The 20,893-nt window shown below is 39.6% G+C and overlaps 1 protein-coding gene across 2 annotated transcripts; it reads left to right on the top strand.

Annotated features, from left to right (window-relative positions):
- Positions 1–15,723: 15,723 nt before the first annotated feature.
- On the top strand, positions 15,724–20,644 carry LOC119123822 (homeobox protein DBX1-B-like). 2 transcript variants are annotated; one of them, XM_037253144.1, is made up of 4 exons: positions 15,724–16,166; positions 17,616–17,723; positions 19,478–19,683; positions 20,035–20,644. In XM_037253144.1, exons 1-4 carry the CDS (start codon positions 15,794–15,796, stop codon positions 20,323–20,325), a joined length of 978 nt encoding a protein of 325 aa, XP_037109039.1. In that variant the 5' UTR covers positions 15,724–15,793; the 3' UTR covers positions 20,326–20,644. The 2 variants fall into 2 exon arrangements, with proteins under 2 accessions (XP_037109039.1, XP_037109038.1); XM_037253143.1 differs by having other exon boundaries at positions 15,729–16,166; positions 20,017–20,644.
- Positions 20,645–20,893: the final 249 nt, after the last annotated feature.

The following is a 20,893-nucleotide window of genomic DNA, read 5'->3' as shown; positions in this document are numbered from 1 at the left end:
TTCCATTCCCTCCGCCTTCCTTTCCTTGTCTGCCTAGCTGAATAACCACTAAAGGTAAATTAGATCATAATGACCCTGCAGCCTCTATACAAAACCTGATTTGACACGCAACCCTCTGCCTAATGAGCTGAAAAACTCCTCTGTGTGCGTGTATCTGCGTGCATGTGTGTGTGTGAAATGTCTGTATTTTGCTCCTTTCGTCACAGCTCTGTGTGGTATCTCCTAACACACAACCACACATGCAAACACGCACATACACCAGTCACCATATGTTGGCATTATGTGGTTAATGTGCTCTCCAAAGACATAGTTAAATGGATTATGCGGGTAAACGTCACAATCTGAGCTCCATTTAACTTTTCAATCCACTAAAAGTACACATGGAAGTGGTTAAAATCCCTTTTTTTTTTTTTGAAGTGTACAAATGTTCCACAATGTTAGCTGAAGTGGGAATGCAGAAACAAAGCAATCAAGTAGTATGCATGGTCATCCTGGACAACTCCAAGTGCTCAATCTGATTGCCCATCTTCCCACTTTACCACAATGTCCGTGGACTATAACTACGAAAAGTAAAGATAAATGAATACAGTTGCAGCTTTATCTTCAAAAGCTGTGTGATCCGCTTGGCATATCTGCCACCCATCCACAAAGTTGAATTGGTTTATTTGGTTGGTTGTGCCGTTTTTTTTTTTATGCATCCTTCAAAATAAAACAATTACTAATACAAGAAATAAAAAATAAATTAAGAAATAAAACTTTTGTAACACTTATCCTCATTAGGATCACAATGAGCTGTACATATCCCAAATGACTTTGGGCAAGAGGCCGACGTACACTGGACAGCTCAGTGGCCTAGTGGTAGAGTGTCCGCCCTGAGACTGGAAGGTTGTGGGTTCAAACCCCGGCCGAGTCATACCAAAGACTATAAAAATGGGACCCATTGCCTCCCTGCTTGGCACTCAGCATTAAGGGTTGGAATTGGGGGGTTAGATCACCAAATGATTCCCGAGCGCGGCACCGCTGCTGCTCACTGCTCCCCTCTCCCCCAGGGGATGGATTAAGATCACACGGGGATGGGTTAAATGCAGAGGACAAATTTCACCACACCCAGATGTGTGTGTGACGATCATTGGGACTTTAACTTTAACTTTAACTTTTACTGGCGTAAAACATAAGTGGAAAAAGGTATATTTTGTCAGATATTTCCTCTAAAATACAAAACAGTGAGTGTAGCTATTTTGATAGGAATTCAATATACTAAAGAAGCATTACCAGATGAAATATGCAAACTACGACAAGGTGAGTAAAAATTAAAGCAACTGGAAGCTACGTGGTGAGCTCTCACATTTTCACCACAACAAATTTGGCCCACTTTTCAAACTGTCTGGAGACCCCTGATCTAAACCAAAGTTTTGAAAGTTAGTTAATGAAAACTAAGGAAATAACTAGTAAAACTAAAAAAAAAAATCTGTTATCAAAATTAAATAAAATTTAAAAAAAAAAAGAAATCTTTATCCTATGTTTATAAAACTAACTAAAACTTAATCTAATTTTAATGAAAACAGTCCTTTGTTTTCTTCTTAGTCATTAATATCATACATGAACTTTTAGGGCTCATTTTAAATGTACATTCATACCAAAGAAGGGAGGCCAAACAGTCATTTGACCTTTTCATCTTGCATTCACCAACACATATATTAAAACATATATAATAAAACTACCATCAATAATCAATAATAATAATAAAAACAAACTAAAAAATAGAATTAAGAAATAAAAACTAATTAAAGACTAACAAACTTGGTCTAAAAACAAAAAAGAAATTATTTGAAAAACAAAAGTCATAATGAAATAAACACTGTTGTAGTGAAAAATCCCACAAGCTATTATAAAAGTTTGTTTGTAAAGCATTTTTTTTTTTAATAATTCAAATTTGAACGAATTAATGCCGCAATGGTTAGCACGTCCGCTTCAAAGTTTTAGGGTTTTATTCCAATTCCGGCTATCCCTGCGTGAAGTTTGCATATTCTCCCTGTGCCTTATAATACTTTTCTGAGTGTTGTATTTTTTCATGCTGTACTAATTTTTATGGGCGGCATGGTGAAGCACTGGTTAGCACGTCCGCCTCGCAGTTTAGAGGTTGCGGCTTCGATTCCACCTCCGGCCCTATGGTTGGATGGACGGACGGACGAACAAACCGACAAACAAGTCCTCCGGCTGGAGTTTCAAGTCAGAGGTCAAATGTTTATGTGTCCATATAAAGGAGACCATTGGGGTCTTAAACACTGTGGTCTCTAGACTTGACCTTTGACCCCCAAACTTTCTTATGTGTGTCTCAATCAGATCAAAATACGCAATCACAAGCTTCTCTTTTGCTTCATAGTCTTTCCTATCTTTTCATTTCATCCACAAACTCTCGAAATGAACTCCTCAATCTTTCCCCTGTTAATCTGTGTGTGTGCGTGCGTGTGTGTGTGTGTTTGTGTGTGGTGGTCTGAGCGTGTGAATGATAGACTAACCCCATTCTGAATTATAGACTCCTAGGGGTCACCCAGTAACCCCATGGGGCAATTGTTACTGCCCCACTTGCGGCCTCTCTAAGCTGCACTTGACATCACTTTCCTTTGGTGTGTGTGTGCGCGTGCGTGCGTGCGTGTGTGTGCATCTGTGTTTATGTGCATGCCTGCGTGCTCGTGTGTGTGTGCTTTCTAGCGCACACATGCGTGCAGTCGTGTGCGTTTCCTCTCAGGTAGATAAAACCCCATAGGTCTCTATCCTTGCATGCCTCAGTGCTTCTTTTGTAAAGCCTCTGACTAAACAGAATGCTCACTCCCACAAATTTCACTGAAATGTCTTGCTCATTCATCACATGTGGTTTTATGAGCCATCCAGGAGTCAGGTCTTCCTGTAGAGGATTTCTATCAGTCCCAAAGGTGAGAATAAACACTCAGGGTGAAACATCCAAACATTATTATCCTCCCAAAAATCCATCTTATGCCAAGCACTGGTGGGAAAGGAGATCCTTACAAGTAGGCAGAATAGTTTTATTTTGAAAAAATACCACATCGACCTCAAATGCCGACGCCCGACTTCCTGTGTGGCTCGTCGAATTTCTTCAGCCTCATGAAAATCTGCATGCGTTATCCGCAGAAAATAGAAACCTAGGTTTCACATTTGTCACGCAGTCGGTGTGAACTGAGCGTCACTAATGTGCAGGATATTCACTGATGCAAACAAAGACGCTCGCTTCTTTTCTAGTCGGGGGAGCCAAAAAATGCTATAAATATATCTCATGATATCATGATAGATCTGAGTCACTACTACATTGATCTCGAGCTTTGCACGTTTTCAGCAATTTTCTTCAAACGCAAGATATACGGAATTGAACAGAACAGATTCAGAAACAAATCTCTGAACTTACTTTGAAAAAAATGTCCTCATGGAAGATGTTGATTGCTTTTTAATGAGCAGATGATATAATAATTACATCAATAATTTGATTATTTGTACTTGCTTGTAACTTGTAGCACTTCTCTAATTCAGCAGCAATTCTCCTTCTTCAAAAACCTCTCATGGCCTTTAACCTAAAGCTAATTAGACTTTTCATTCGTCTTGAATGACTTAATTGATAAACGATCAACCGTAATGGCTTCATCTATAAACATCCTCTCATTTGCTTTCAGTGCCTACTCCTATCCACTCCGCTCTCATCCCTCTTCCATTGTAGCCCCAACAAGTTTTCCAACACATTAAGCTGTGCGCTCACAGAAAGAAAGAAGAGAGTTGCTTAGAATTCCTCTGGTGATTTTAATTAAAGTCCAAGACTAAACACCTCTTTCGCTGCCTCTCTTTCTTTTGGTCTTGCTCCACTACTGCCACCCAAACTTTTTTTTCTGTGATCACCTCTTATCCCTACATCCGCTCAACAGAGTGGCATAAGGAATGCCCAAAAACCGGCCTTGAGAGGGTCCTTGTGGCCTGACAGCTCCTAAAATAAGAGCCATTAGTGAAACGAGAGACAGAGAGAGAGAGAGAGAGAGAGAGAGAGAGAGAGAGAGAGAGAGAGAGAGAGAGAGAGAGAGAGAGAGAGAGAGAGAGAGAGAGAGAGAGAGAGAGAGGGCGTTCTAATTAAATCATCTTCCTCCTTTATGTTGTATTTATGTTTGACCCAAACACTGAAAAATGCTACGAGCTGAATGAATAGTGTTAGACTTCAAAGTTAAGTTGGAATAGTAGTACCGGAAGACAAAATAAGCATTGGGGTTAGAGTTATTTAGTTATATAAGTGTTATATGTAAGTGTTAGTTACATAAGATCTGTATAATGCCCGAATGCCTTGTTTGATATGGCTTTCATGGTTTGCAATTGTTAAGATCCAGGTAAAATAAAATGGGCAAATCACACTCTTTTTGATGGGGATACTATAATTTTGCTACTTGTTGGTTTGCCTGGTTGGTTGGTTGGTTGGTTGGTTGGTTGGTTGGTTGGTTGGTTGGTTGGTTGGTTGGTTGGTTGGTTGGTTAATCAAAACAAGACAAAAATGCAAATTTTTGCAAATGTCTTGTTTTGATTAAATACAAAAGATTATCTGTTTTCATAATGACTGTAAAAAAAATAATGAAACATTACTGTTGAGAGGCTGGCATTAGAGGATTTGGACAAATCTTTGGTAAAAAAATTACTTGATTACTAAAATAGTTGTTGATTAAGTTCATAATCGATTAATTTGGACAGCTCTGGTTGGTTGATCGGTCAGTTGGTTGGTTGGTTGGTTGGTTGGTTTTTGCTTTGCTTTTTTGTTTGTGGGTGACAGACCAACTTCTAATAGTATGTGTACTGAAAAGTCCAAAAAGTATTGGTAAAAAAAAAAGAGAGAGAGAGAGAGAGAGAGGGGAAAAGAACTAAACAAATGAAACAGGCATTTCATGGCACTGTAACTTTCATAAAATGTCAATTTTGGGCGCATCTAAGACCAAAACAAAGAGCATTTTCCCAGAGGCTTTGTGGCTTATTGTTAAATTGGTTTCAACAGAACCAACAATTTTGATAAATGTGTATAAATGCCATATTTTTCAGAAACCTCTCAAATTTAAGCTCCAGTTCTTGCCATCAATAGAATATTACTGATTTCATTTTGCATCTATTGTGGTGGTGTATAAAGGCAAAATACAGCGAAACAAAAGATAAGATTGCATGATGGCCAACTCTTCAAAATAGTCCTTTCTGTGCGGGATTAAGCTGGATCTTTAACAAAACGCTCACGCTCGGTTAGTCTTTGACTTAAAATGCAGACGACTACATACTCACGCACGTATGGTTAGCCCTCGTTGCTTGCACCTTTTACGAGCTGAAAAGCAACAATTATCTTGACACAAAGAGATGTGGACGCACCACAGAAAAGGAGTAAAAGAGAGTCGGCCTTTCTTTGAGAAGAAACGAGAAAGAGAAATTATCTTGAGCATCAGCGTTTATCAGACATATGGTCAAGTGGAGCAGACTATGAAGACTTGAGGACAATTCATGAGCTCCACTCAATTAAAGGGATTAAGAATGCTGGGGTAGGCCACACACACACAGACACACACACACACACACACACACACACACACACACACACACACACACACACACACACACACACACACACACACACAGACCACCTGCAATACCGCCACGGACCACTAGAGGGCTGCGGACCACCGGTTGACAATCTGACTTAAAGTAACTGAAATTGAAGGCCAAGTCTACTCAGAAATTTTCTTTCAAACAATGACAACGACATCCTGATTAATATTGCGTTTGTGTAATTGACTCGCCGGTTTTCTGAAACTGAGCCGCAACTGTGATGTTGTTTTCAGTCAACAGGAATTGGCAAAATGGCCGCCCCTGAAATGGATAAAGTCAGGTAGATTTTGCTGCTTAATTAATATTCCACAAAGGCAATATTAATCTGCATGTTGTGTTTAACCCACAGAACATTTGAAAAATTCGGACTTGACTTCTCCTTTAAATAAAGTAGGCTTTTCCTGCATTGTAAGCTTGACAGCAGTTCTTACTTTTTGTGCTAACACTGACTACAATTTGTAAGTGTTTATAATTCCTTCTACTTTGACTAAGGCCCCAGTTCCAGCTGAACCAAAATAACACCAACACACGATGTTGTCAGACCATGCAGATATGGTGCTAAACTTTCTCTGGGGTTAATCAAAGTCACTTTGAATTGTGGCAGGTATGTGCGGACTACATTTAACTCGAGTTTCAATGCGATTGGTTAATTCTGAAGCGGCGCCACAAGTGGACACCTTTTTTGCGTTGCTAAGTGATCATTTACTGTGTGTGTAAAAAAAACATTGTGTGCCGATAATGTGCATAGTAAATTGATATAAATTAGTTAGTTGAGCTCTGCTTTCCTTCCCTTTCTTTTCTCTTTTACGCTCTTCCTTCCTTTCTTTCCCCCTGTCCCGTTCCCGTGTCGCTGGGTCTGAAAGGCCTAGCCATGTATAACAGATATGGTCGATTGTGAGTGGATCAGAGCAGATCATTGATGTGAATGGCTTCAGTGAAACCTCTCTTTCAGCTCAGAGTCAAAGCTTTCAAAGGAGCCCTGATATGGAAGAAATGAGGATATCCTTCCTAGCTGTTCCTTTCTTCTGCAGGGTGTCAGTCAATGTGCGTTTGTGTGCATGTGCAGGATGTTTGGCGCGGGCTGCTGACTTTGGTGCTTGTGAAATTATTTGACAAAGCTGAAGTAGGAAGTCAAATGAATGGAGTCATGCTAGGCACCATGACCACAGTGGCGTAATGCGTTGTATGTTGCGTGTGTGTGTATGTGTTGTTTCATATTGTTCTCCTATTTTTCTTTTTTGGTGCGCATCCTTACTAGCACCTTCTTTTTACACTTCCCACTGATGGCCTTTTCTGCCATTAAATTGAAAATATTTTTCCCGACTGGATATTCAGCTGTTTAGATGCCTCAATAATCAATTGCGGTTTTGCAAATAATGGTTCTACGAAAGGAAAACTAAAGTTCACTTGTTTGGTATTGAAAGTATTTCCTTATTTTTGGTTGTGTTGGCACTACATAGGCAAAGCTGCTGGCGGTGTGTGTGTGTGTGTGCGTGTGTGTGTGTGTGTGTGTGTGTGTGTGTGTGTGTAGGGGGGTTATCAATTGAATTGGATGTTTTGTTTTACCCTTTCTGTCAATGTTCTCTCACCTTGGCCCTAGCTCGGGATGTTTGCCTGCAGTATTTTGTACAAGCTTTACTTGTTTTTATCCATAATATTTAAATTGTTCTTCTCGTAACAAATTATGATTCTAACTGGCATACAGGATCTGATTTAGGTTATAAGGACCGAGTCCAGATAGCTGGGGGAAAATCTGGTACCGTTTCAACAGTTTTTATCCTATACTTCAGTATGACCTATTTCTTATTCGTTGACAGCATTCATTTCGTTAAACATTCCATATTCTTTCAAACTATGGGTGATATCTACTTTATAATCAACAGGTACAGAAACCCTGTAGAAATAGGATTTGTATTTATCCCTTGGGTAAAAAGCTGTGCCAAAGCCAAGATGATGATCATAATAAGAGCATCGGGCCCCTGACTGGGGTTAGATCCGACTGGATTAGCTGTTTCCTGCCTCGACACAATAGGGTCCACTAGGAAACCAGATCAAACCACACACACACTCATATACATGTGTAGACTCTGCATATATAACGTGTGCCTGCATGGATTTGTGTGTGCACTTGCTGGGAGCAAAGAAGCAGGCTAAAGGGCCGAAAGGCAACAAAGATCAAGAAGAGAAGAGCAGCAGGAAGCTGACTAGTCACTCTATCCCAGCCATCTCTCCTTGCGAAAGCAGACGGTGGGATGAAGGGAGAAAGTTGAAGTTTAAAATCAAAGGCTAAACCGCGGATTAGCCTCGGGTGGAGAGAGGGGGGGGGGGGAGGTTTGCTGAAGGGAGGTTCGGGTTAAAAGAGATTGGTAGGGGCGCACTGACTTTCGCTGAAAGCAATATTAGAATGTCTGTCTGTGCGTCGGAAAACTGGGTCACTGTGCGGAACTCGAAATTGCATTTCCTTCACTGACTGCAGTTTCAACGCGTCACAGAGCTGAAATTTATTAAGGACTTGTGAAAATACAAACATATCACAAGAATGCCGTAAAATTGAGGTGAGCTGAGATTCCTAACTCAAATCTCAGAAATGTCTGTTAGACATCCTTGACACTACCTCACTGTGCTGCCCAACATTATTTTGAATTCTATATTTTTTTCCTGTGGCTTCAAACTGAAGGAGCTACAGCTCAGCTAGAAAATTTCATCAACACTATCACGAGTTGACTTTATTTACTTTTTAAGAGTGTTAAGGGCAGGAATTTTCATTTATTCCGTGGCTGGTCTTCAGAGAAGGATAGCCTCACATTGTTGCAATTAGCTTCTTGCTAGACATTATTCTTATAATTTAACAACTTTTTTTTTTTTTGCGTGTCATTATGCGACTCATTAGTCTTTTATCTGGAGATATAAACACTACTGTTTTTTCCTCATCATCATTTTCATTTGTTTTCTATAAATGATGGTTCGGATAATTCCGATGGATATTCTGAATCGCTAATATGGTACATGCATCAATAATTATAATATATTACCAATGACACATAAATATCAATGGATCACACACGGAAGCATTCATGCGGCGGGTCTTTCTCACGTGAGCAGTTATTGTGCAACAGAACCTCGGACGAACAATATCGTTGTATTTGTTTAATTTGGTATCGTACATTCCAACAAAACCTTTTGAGTCTGAGCGATTACTTGCTTGAAATGCCATCACAACAATGTGAATTAGTCAATACACAGCAGCATGCATGAGTGTATTGCAACAGAATCTCTCTGTGTGCTGATCCGTGTGAGAAAGCGTGTTGCCCAGCATATGCATATATAAGCCTGCTATACACTTTCAGTTACAACACTGTTCCTGTTCTCCTTCTCTCTCAAACACACACACACACACACACGCAGGGACACTGAAAAGGCAGAGTCCCTTCTCCCTGTTATGCAAATAACGTCAGCTCTTAAAATGTTTTGAGTGAGAATTAAATGTGAATTAAATGAGGCTTGGCTCTTTTCTCTCCATTCTGTCTGAATAAGGCAAAGCTCCGTCACCATGGGAGATCCCCACGCTGTTGCCATGCCTGTTATAGGATTGACAAGACAAGAAGTGACATAAATACCGTAGCCAGTGTTCAATCCAATTATGTGGCGTGGACCGCTTCAATACCTGGTAGTCATGCAGAGTTGCGCTGGCGTCCTTGTATTCAGCCTAAGAAATGAGACTGCGTTTTTCATTCAGCGTCAAGCCTCTTGCTAACCTTTCTGTCGCTTCACCTCAGCTAGCTTGGAGTCTCTGCCCTCAACTCTGAGCCCAACAGCCTTCTAAAGGCCTTTTGGGACTGGGACAATTTGCATCCCCTGGCTCACTCAAACTCCAAAAATGAAAGAAAGTCCCCTCTAAAGTAACCAACATTGTCATCAAAATGAATAGCTACTGAAATAATTATGTATACAGAGTAAAGAAAAGCAAATAAAGGGGAAGGAGAATAGAAACGTCTACGTCGAGGAATCCGGAGTTACACAAAATATGTAGATGCGATAAGAGTTTTTGTACTGGTATTTAGGTAATTCTTTTTCAGTAATTCAGTTTAAATAGTACACTCACTACACACAAAGTGACATATTTTCTGACAATTATGATTTATCTAGCTTAGAATTAAAAAAAGAAAGCAAATTCACCATCTCGAGAAATTTTAGTATTAGATCAGAAACCATCAAAGTGTTGGAATAGAAATTAGGGTAGGAAATGTCATTCTCAAGTGGTCCTACGTGTCTACTGAGTCTGTACACTAATCTGTCTGTACCATCTAATTCCATTTTCTCTCTCTTGAACTGTTCTTCTCATAATCCAGTCTATCACAATTAAAAACAAGAACTCTGACATATTGCATCCTTGCTTTACGCCCGTTTTGATGTTGAACCACTCACATACTTCCCCTTGGTCTTTTTATTGAACAGAAACAATTTTAATAACTTTGTTTCATTTTAATAACTTTTTCCAATTACATTTTAATGTTAGAATGCAGATTTATATGTACGGTACTTACTATATACACTTTGGAGCTTCTACAGTTAACAGTTGTTTTGAATTTGATCGTTTCACCATTTTGTCTGAGGAAAATATTCTTTTGTCCATCATCCATTTTTAATCCCACTCCAGTGGTCACCAGCCATTGCAAGCCAAATATGCTTTTAACGATGGACAAATGCGTCTTGTACTTCGTCTGCAAGATGTCACATGACCTATGCATGACCTCTGATTTTTACGCCGGTCTAACCTCGTTTTGCCACTTGACATTCTAATGTACCAAGGGTCAGCTCGCCGGACAAGTGAAAGTCGCCTAAACTTTACAACTGATTGAACCACGTCTAAGTATTGGTAGGACACAAAGTGTAGATGTGTTGTGGATGTCATTGTATTTTATTCATAAATACGGCAACAGTTGTGCATCAAAAGCTCTAACCCACTGTAGAAATCCATTCATTGAACACATTAGTATTATTAAATCTTTGTTACTATATTTTTAAAATCAGATCTTAGCACAGCTATGGACAAGGGCATAAACGGCAGAGTTAGATGCTGGTTTCTGAGTGCTCACTTCACAGATCTATAATCTCCCCGGTCAGCTTGCTCTTCCTTATAAACGTACTTTGTGCACTTCAACCTCCTGCTTGGACTCCGGCAAATCAATTTCTTCTTGTGCCATGTCAAGGACTGCGCCGCTAATGCGCCCATTTTAGAAGGAATGCAAGGAGGAAGAAATCGGTCACTGCAGTTTTCCAAAAGCAAGAAGGCAACGTTAGTGAAAGACCTAAAGCAACAAGTTGTTGCAAAAAGTGTGTCACTATCCCCACCCTGTTTAAAAACCAAAACATAAACTAAACTTGACAAGCAAATCGGCGCCCCTCCTTCTGCTTGTGCAGCGACTGGCTTGTGTTTGAACCCCAGGGCCCATTTTAACCACAGACGTTTACAAGCTCCCTTCTAAACAACCTGCCAGGTTCTTTAAGACCATCACTAAAAGGCCGTAGAACATTATGAGACTCCAATGAGATTAAAGCAGAAAGGCTTTTGAATTGAAGAACGGCTGCTCTTATAACGGCAGCGATTGTGGAACAGTGATGTGATGCTCTTAGCTCCCATGACCAATCTGCAACTAATGAGCATGCTATGTGTCACAAGTACCCCAATGATGGGGACACAGAGGCATGCTACTTCTCATATTTGTCTGCAACACAGTCTAATTGCTTTGGTGCACTTTCACTTTTGTTGCACGCATGAATTCAGGCTAGGGACGTTCTCACACTCTGACACCGATGAAAATTCATGGGGTTGGCTAATGAGCATTTCACAGCGCAAAGTTTGAGGCATCCAGCGAATGAATTATTGAAGCAGTGACTATAAAAAGCAATTTGCTTGCCTGGTTTCTCTGTGAATGAGCCCAGAAAAAAAAAAGGTTATTTTTAAAAAAAAAAAATTGTTTCATCAATGCCTCTTTTGAGGACATACAGGAAAACTGTGATTTAAGGGCAATATATTTTTCATTCTTTTTTGACAATATTATCAACCACAGTAAATAAAAGCACGGAATTCTTTGCAATTGTCCTTTGAGAAACATTGTTTTTCAACTGTTGGACTATTTGCTCATGCACTTGTTCACAAAGTAGTAAAACTTGCGCCGTGCTTGCCTGTGAACGACGGAGCCTTTCGGGATGCTCCTTTTACACTCAATAATTCAACTGTCAATCAATCTGTTTACCTGTGGAATGCTCCAAACAGGTTGGTGTTTTTTTTAGCATTACTCAACTTTTCCTGTCTTTTGTTGCTGCGGTCACAGCTTTTTATAAAATGTTACAGGAATCGTATTCAAAGAGAGTAAATACTTGCCCTCTTTGTCATCTGTTTTTCTTCACATTATACACACCAGCCCAACTAGCAGCACAGTGGCTAACTGATTAACACATCATTGTATTTTGTTTGTGTATTATTTCTCTCATGCAAACATTTGCAACTGTTTGAAACTGACATGACGCATCCATGTTTGGTTGCTAATCCAACCCTTTCAACTATGCCGGGAAACGGTACCGTGCTCGAATCCAAACTTCTGGGGCTCTATTTTCCTGTCCAGTGTAAATCAGGTGCAACAAACACTGTAAACAAGTTTTGGTCATTTCACAGACCCATGCAATGCTGCATTTTAAAAGTTGTGTTTTGCGAAGTTGTGGGTGTGAACACAGTTGTTTTTCGCCACCAATCAAAGAGATTCTGCTTATTTCCAAGTGTTGTGCTAGTAGCCCTTGACATGGCGGAAGAAGACACTGATTGGTTTGAGTTCAGGGCAGGTCAAAGTGCACAAAGTATTTCGAAGAAAGTACAATTTACATGGGTGGATGACATAAAGTTGGCTTGAAACATCACAGATCTGTCAAGTGAACAGTTCCGCCAAGTTCTTCAATAACTCATGGGTGAAACTTGGGATTTGATGAAAATTATGAATCTTTTTCAGTTGATCTAAATCCACTCTATTTGTACAATCACAATGTCTGACAAAGGCATTGTATTTGGTTATCTTTTTCAGTGTACATTACACTGAGAGAACAGGTGCGCTCTGTCTCTCTGTTGCACTCTAAGCAGCTTTGTTCACCGCCTTGTCTCTCTCACCCACTACACAGCGAGGTGATGTTTAATGGAAAGTTAATATGGTTTTAATGCTTGTCGCTGCTCTTCGACACCCAGGGCCCCACTAATCCACTCTGTTCCACACCGCCTGGAAACAGATGCTCGGGGAGAGAGAGAGAGGGAGAGAGAGAACGAGAGGGAGAGAGACAGACAGACAGACAGGCATGCCAAGAGAAAACATGATTTTGAAGTATTTTGAGATGAAGAAGTGGTTAAACGTACGCATTGCCATTTTTGTTTTGGTAGGAAACCCCAATCAGAATTTTGCAAATGACTAGTTATCCATGAATGCATAATAGGTAATAATATTAATACTGTCATAATCAATAATATATTGCATTTTATTGCATGTCAGTCCCCCCTGAAGCTGCTGCCCCCGCGACCCGACCCCGGATAAGCGGAAGAAGATGGATGGAGGGAGGGAGGGATGGAGGGATGGATGGAGGGATGGATGGAGGGAGGGATGGATGGATGGATGGATGGATGGATGGATGGATGGATGGATGGATGGATGGATGGATGGATGGATGGATGGATGGATGGATGGATGGATGGATGGATGGATGGATGGATGGATGGATGCATGTCATTTTCTATTACCCACCCACATTGTTTTGCTATGCGGTCATGACAAGGTAGTTTATGAATAGTTTTGAGTGTTATAATACTAAGGCGCAAGGGTTGGATCGTTATGTCTCATTCACAAACATTACGATATAGATAAGATACATTTGATTTGTTGATGTTGTCATATAATCAACTTTGACATACACAGGATGTTTTCTCATCAGTTTGGCAAACCTTAAGTTGTCTGGTGTATTAATTAGCCTTCAAGTTACCCTGCCCATTTGTTCATTAATAGCAATCAAGAGTTAATGCATCGGCATGAGTATTAAAGAACAATTACATCCCCACTGACACAGCCTCACTTGTGTGACCTTCTTTGCATGTGTTATCAAGTGAGGCAGTTATAGGGGAGGGTTGATGTTGGAGGACTTCTCCAGGCAAAGAGCTTTAAAATGAATCTTGACTGGTGTTTAATTCACTAACAGCTGTTACGTTTGTTAAGAATCTCAGTGCAGGCTGTTCTGTTTTTCGACCCAGGAGGAGAAATTAGTTCTGCTGATGTCCACTTTCCTTCCCAGAGAACCATCTGCTCTACTTCAATACAAAAGAGGGATTTTGTGAAGGAATAAAATGCTTTGAACATAATAATTTCTGGTTCTTTCCCTTTGAAAGAAGTTTTGGTTAAAGTGTCACATTTCCCAGCAGGTCAGGTGCTCAGCGAATCAGCTGCACACTTAATGATTGCCTCCTTTAGTTGAAGAGTGGATCCTTTCATCATAATGCCCTCATAATGAGTCATGTGCAGAACTTATACGACATGTTTTTGTGAATGTCCAAAATGTATAAAGTAATATACCTATGTCAAGGTTATTGTATATCACATAGTCGTAGTGTAACGTTGCTATTCTGCTTATCATTGGGTTCTATTTATTCTTCTATGAGCTACTTCCATCATAAATTACCTTTCTTATGGACTTTAATTATAGTATTCAAAATGTTTTTTTTTTTTTAAATCTACTCCGTTTCATAATGCACATGATCACTGTTTGTTAGTTGTGTTTCTTGCTATGAGTGTGCCTCAAATTTTAATATTAACCAAACAATTCATTTTAAACTATGAAGATTTTGTTTTTGTATGATTTAAAGAAATAATACCAGTAAAATTAACATCTCTCTAATCAACTGCAATGATATACAGTGCAATTTAACACAATACAATTTTATTTATACAGCATATTTATATATATATATATAAATAAAGCCATTGAAGCTCAACAGCAACTGTGGGATTGGAAATAACCTACAATATTGCTTGAGTTGTTGGTGAAGACATATGTACACATTTAAAAAATGCATGTTCATTACGGTTACACCAGTAATATCTAAACCATGGTTTTATACAGTACATTATTCACTCAGGCTAATCATATATGTTTAGTGAACATAAGTTACTGCATAGTTCAAAACCATGAATTAAAATAAACCTAATAATGACCATTGTATTCCAGAAATAACACGGAGGGTGTTTTGGTCATTTGGATGTAAAGATAAGCGCTAATTAATTTTATGGGGGCATGAAGATTAAAAACATCAGTCAAAATCACCAAATAAGAATTTACACTGATTGAGATTTCCTGTTGGTTAAATGATGAAATTTATAAGGATGATCGACGGAGTGAAATAACATTAGTCACGCATCTTGTCACGTGCCCCCTGGGACTCATGGCTCTTGTCCCACATGAGCTCTTTAAAAAAGCGCTTTTGTCCACCTATCACCTCTTTCAACTCAAACATGTTGATAATAACATACTCATGAAAAATGATATTTCAATCGACTTGAGCTATCTATGTGACTCAATCCAGAATTGAAATAATCGCTGCACGCGTGCAAATTAAAGTTGTCCTAAATCAAACTGTAGCGGTACTTTGCAATATATCTTTTTATTTCTCGTATCCCTCTCTCTTCACCAATTTATTCATCAACAGCTACAACAAGAGTTCAATGAGTGAAACATTTTGTTTAATTGCAAAAATTGAATAACCCTGTTACTAAAACCTTTTTAGGTACACTCAGAGGCAGAGAAAGAAATTGTGAGATATATAACTCAGCAGAAATGACATCATCAAGATAATTGTATTTCTATTTCTATAATGACCCATCTCATATACGACTCCCCCGTCCCCCGCACTAACTCCAAAAGTTTGAATGAGATAGGCGCAAAAAAAAAAAAAAAAAAAAAGAGCCCAAGTCCAATCAGGCCAGGAGCAGAGACGCGTTGACCAATCCCCGGTAATGGACCTTCTCGAAGGCTCATCCACTCCGATGACGGGCTGGGGCGGTGAACTTGCCAGCCAACATCGCTTCTATAAAAGTTGCAACTAATCACCACCCAAGAACAAACTTTTTGCCTGCAGGGCCCAGCCATGATGTTTCCGTGCAGCGCCTTGCCACATCCTCTCTACTCGGACCTGTTGCGTCCCCCGGCCGCTCTGACCTGCCATCTTCCCCGGTCACCGCCCTCAGGCTACAGGGTGGAAGATCTCCTTCGAATCAGCCAACCGGCGTACAGCTACATACAGCGGACATTCTCGGTTGCAAACCCCGGGGAAGTCCTCTCGCTGAGCCCAGAGCAGGGCGTCTCGCACCGGGCGTTGGGACCGAGCACTGCCCGCTCAGTGTTTCAGTGCTCCGGGCAGCCGAACCACAGCGGGGGTGGCGCCACACAGTCCGCATGTCCGGCCTCGAATTGTCTTAAATTCGGCGTCAGTGCCATACTGGCACCATCAACCAGGAGTGGTAAGAAACTCATTATATTGGTGGAAATTAGATCGTGCTTGGACTACTATACAGTGCAGTATTTATTTTTAAATTAGATTTAAAAAATAGATTTTTTAAAAATCTATTAGCTCTAATAGAAATATGTGTACTCATAAAATGATGTATTTATTATCTCAAACTAATTCGACTTCTGGACCATGTGACATTCGAATAAAAATACATAATTCCGTTTCATTAAGATCTATGAATATTTAGAGTCACAGGTCCTACAAATAATATCAATTACCGTTTTTTTCCGTGTATAATGCGCAAAATTTAACTAATTTATTGTCCTAAAATCTGGGGTGCGCATTATACATGGGTACAAATTTTTTTTAATTTTTTTTTTAAATTTTTTTTTTTTTTTTTTTTTAAGAAAATCATGGTACAACAAAACCAACAACAGGACTGACCGACAATAGTGTGTTTGTACTGTGCTCTGGTCATTTCGTCAAAGAAGGGATAATAGTCCTCTTCTCTTCTTGACTGACAATGAATGTGATAGTTTAATACAATCAGCAAATAACAAAATGCGTATTACAGGTAATATTTTATTTCACAACACTTTGCCATGTTCCTTTCGTCTCTGCTGTTCACTTCAAACACGCTCCATACGAACGCAATGCTCTCGTATCAGACGCTTGCTCGATCACCTGCTCGTTTGCTGTCACAATGTACCCTACACAAATCCGAAACATTTGTTGCGGCTCCGAGTCACGACGAGGGGCAAGTTTTGGTTTCCAAGGGTGTTTTTATTCCTCTTCAACGTCTCTCCCATACAGAGCCGCCTTTTTCACATGTCCGCACGTCACTTTCCTCTCTTTTCATCTGATCGCGGTGGTGCCTTTACGGGCAGTCGGAGAAATCAACGCCAACAAAAAAAAAATACATCCAGCCTAGTTAAGACCATACCAAAGACTATAAAAATGGGACCCATTGCCTCCCTGCGCGTGTGACGATCATTGGGACTTAAAAAAAAAAAAAATTTAAAAAAAAAAAAAAAAAAATTGGGTGCGTATTATACATGGGTACAGGCTTTTTTCCAGCATCAACATGCCATTTTTAGGGTGCGTATTATACATGGGGGCGCATTATACACGGAAAAAAACGGTAATACTGTATCATGATCATTTATATTCTTTATAGTCTGCCACATTACCTACAAAAACTATGGAGCATCTTCAAATGAGTTTTGACAGAGGTTTACTTTATTTTTATTTTATTTATTTATATTTTATTTATTTTAATTATATCAACAAACACATATGCAAATTTTTTTGGGAATAATGATAATTGAATTTAGGGGATAATGTAATTATAGATATATGATGAGTAGTGTATTTATGTTGCGTCACAATCATAACCGACCCTCAGAGGGAAACAAATGTGACAGCATAACTGTGACACACCTTGAATTTTTTTTTCCAGGTTGTTCTTCTCCTCCAGTCCACAGTTTGCAGACAAAATCTTTCCCGCTACCATTCTTGGATGCAAGTCTTCTTTCATCTCCTTTCATCAGAGCTTCATATTTCACAGGTGGGAGTTCTAGCAGCTCTACAAATTCATACAAGCAGCCAAGAATTAAATTTGAGATAAATAAACATTTCTATTAACATTGCTCTAACAGTATCTGTCAAATTGAGTATGATTGTCTTTGTAAACTTGGAATTGATTCATGTGTGCAGGTTACTTAGTAAAATGAAACTATAGGAACATTTAGGACAATAAATTGCATATCCAATTCTCTTTGAATTTTGTAAGTTACACCTCATAGTTTGAGAAACTAAAAAAAAAAAAAAAAAGTCACACATTTAAAATACTGCCAATTCCGAGTTTTCATTTTCAAGACATTGTCAGCCTCTTAGCATGGGAATACCACGGACAGCACGAAACCAGCTCCGCCAATTTGAAGACCTATTTAGGAGACAATCTGACTGCTGACATTAGCACCAGTTGTTGTTATCTACAAATTAGTCTAGTTTGTCACGCTCCATATATATAAGTGCCGTTTGTCATGGTTTAAATGTGAGGCGGGTATCTTCCCAGCTCGGGAACTCAGTGCCTCTTCACGCGCTGTCGTTTTCCCACCAAGCTCTCACAAAACTCCCTGTACCGTGACCAATAGGAGCCACGACTCCCACCCACCCACCCACACATACACTTTGTAGATTTTATTCTAGAGCTACAGTATGTATCACTACAATAGTTCTATGCTGTGTGTACAGACAAGCAACTCTGTGCATATCCTCACTTCACCTCAAAATTAAAAGGAAAAAAAATACTGGATGACTTTGTAGGGACATGAAGCTTTTGACATCTGCATTAGGTCATGAAGGCAAGTACATAACTGGCAACATCTCTAAGAGCCCAGCAGCTCAAGCCTTTTAACAGTAGCACATTATACTGACCTGCCTTTAATGGGCCTGTAATATACTGGCATGTCGACAGCCTTCTCCGCGCAATTCTTTGAAACACAATCAGCTTTCTCTATGCGTTTGCAGCCTATACAATCCTTCTTCATGCTTCATTAGAGGTAGTGTGAGCTGAGCTTTGGAGAACCGGTCTCATTAGCATTGGCTCTGTTTGCGCCACTTGACAAATTGGACTTTTAAACATCACATTTCAGGGAGGACAATTCTATTTGAGGCAGAGTCAAGACGATGAAAGTCCTGACTTGCTCCGACTACTGACAGCAAGAGCGCTACTCTACCAATGGCAAAAGCAGCCAAGAGACGACAGAAAATGTTCACTCTGTAAAGTCATTTGATGGATAGCATCACATTCTCTTTTACTTGAGTTATATGAGCAGTAGCAAAATAAATGGTTGTATTTACTGTATGTTAATGAGACTACAATGTAACCTTCAGAGCAATGGCCCTCACTAAGTACAGCCAGCCACTGTGCTTCAATATAGGGGCTATTTAAGTCATGATTTAATTAGAATGTTTTGATCATAAACATTTTAAGTGTACGTTTAAAAACAACCAGTTCATAAGGATAAAGAAAACGGCATTACCGTACCTGAAAGTACAAAAGCACAGTAGTGGATTTAAAAAGGGAAAAAAAAAGTTTGAACTAACTGTACTATGCATGGCTACAAGCTTCATTTCAATGTGTTTTATTGTAATTCATGTTTTTTTTTAATTGGGTGATTCTTTGGCCCACCCACCACAAGTGGTACTCATACCACACCAAGAACTGATGTCAAGTCCATTATATACTCATAACTGTATATACATGTATTATAAATGTGTTTACCTTAAATTCTGTTTTACATTTTGTCGCTTCAGCTTCCTCCTCCTCTGTGGTCCCTGTCCCAGGAACCTTTTCATGGCCTCTGGTCCCCAGAGGGAAGCCAAGAAGGGGCATGCTGCGACGTGCCGTCTTCTCAGACCTTCAGAGAAAGGCCCTGGAAAGAACTTTCCAGAAGCAAAAGTATATCAGCAAGCCCGACAGGAAGAAGTTAGCTAGTAAACTGGGACTCAAAGACTCACAGGTACGTATATATAGAAGTACTTTGTGCATTTGGTTGACATGAACATTTCTTCTGTACAAAATATACACACGCTTGAACTTCTTTACATGCAGATTTACGTTTTAGTCACTGCAGTAAGGAAAAAAACTAAGTGTAAACCGTTGAACGCAGCAACCATGGGTGAGCTATAGAAGTTATTTTCTTCAACACAAACCAGAGACAACATAAGTAAAGAACAGCCTAGCCCAATGGGTTGGCATTCAGTAGTTAATGGTCAAAGGTCATCCATTTTTCAGCTGCTGTTATATGCATCTCATACAATAAGACAAACAGGATCTTTGTTTGTTCTCATAGGTAAAGATCTGGTTTCAGAACCGGAGGATGAAATGGAGGAACTCAAAAGAAAGAGAGCTGCTGTCGACAGGAGGTTGCCGTCAGCAGACCCTGCCCACCAAAACTAACCCCAACCCAGACCTCACGGATGTGGGCAGCGTCTACTGCCACGGTGGGCTTGAGAGGATTGCAGCTAGCAGCCAAGGACAGAGCCAGGAGTCACATCTTCCCCATCCTCTTCATCATCATCACTACCACCAGCATCGCTCCTCTCCGTCAGAGTGCAGTAAACCATCAGAGTCAGAAAGTGAAGAAATCACAGTTTCATAAGAAAATGATCAAAAAAAAAAGACTCATTCTTTGCACGACAGTTGCCTTACCGTGTCAGGAGCAAAGCCACAAGAACGTCTGGTGGCGTTGTGAATTGACTGTATTCTATCAGCGTCTAATCACTATTTGTGTATAGTGTTTTATTTGACTTTTTATATTTAGTTCAACATATTGTGTACACACTGTAAAAAAATATATGGAGCCAATTTAGATTGACTATCTGTAGGATAGCCTATTTTTTTTTTAACTCCAAAAGATACAATTGATTCAGCGGACTATATTTGTTTCCTTTATTTTCGTAAATAAATCTTGAAAAAGTCCAGTGAATGTATGTCATAAATTACAAACAATTTTTGTCAGCACAGAAAACTTTCCAGTAATTTCCCAATTGCTCATCAATATGCCAAAAACATTCATTCAAACTGAGGTTTACAGATAGTTTTGCCTTGACGTCACATCTATATTGCGGGCATATATGGACATGCCCGCAACTGCCATGTTGGAGGTCGACGCATTGTTTTGTTCTGATGCTTACTGGAGTGTTTGTATGGACAAAATTTGATAGACA

The sequence above is a fragment of the Syngnathus acus genome, chromosome 6 (genome assembly GCF_901709675.1).
Source record: "Syngnathus acus chromosome 6, fSynAcu1.2, whole genome shotgun sequence".
Classification (NCBI taxonomy): domain Eukaryota; kingdom Metazoa; phylum Chordata; class Actinopteri; order Syngnathiformes; family Syngnathidae; genus Syngnathus; species Syngnathus acus.
The sequence above is the reverse complement of the archived record's forward strand: the minus strand, read 5'-3'. Positions and strand labels throughout refer to the sequence as shown.

Coding starts and splice junctions, on each gene's coding strand:
- LOC119123822 (XM_037253143.1), top strand. CDS start 15,794: ATGATGTTTCCGTGCAGCGCCTTGCCACATCCTCTCTACTCGGACCTG. Junction 17,724..19,477: donor CAGAGCTTCATATTTCACAG/GTGGGAGTTCTA, acceptor TTGTCGCTTCAG/CTTCCTCCTCCTCTGTGGTC. Junction 19,684..20,016: donor TGGGACTCAAAGACTCACAG/GTACGTATATAT, acceptor TTGTTCTCATAG/GTAAAGATCTGGTTTCAGAA.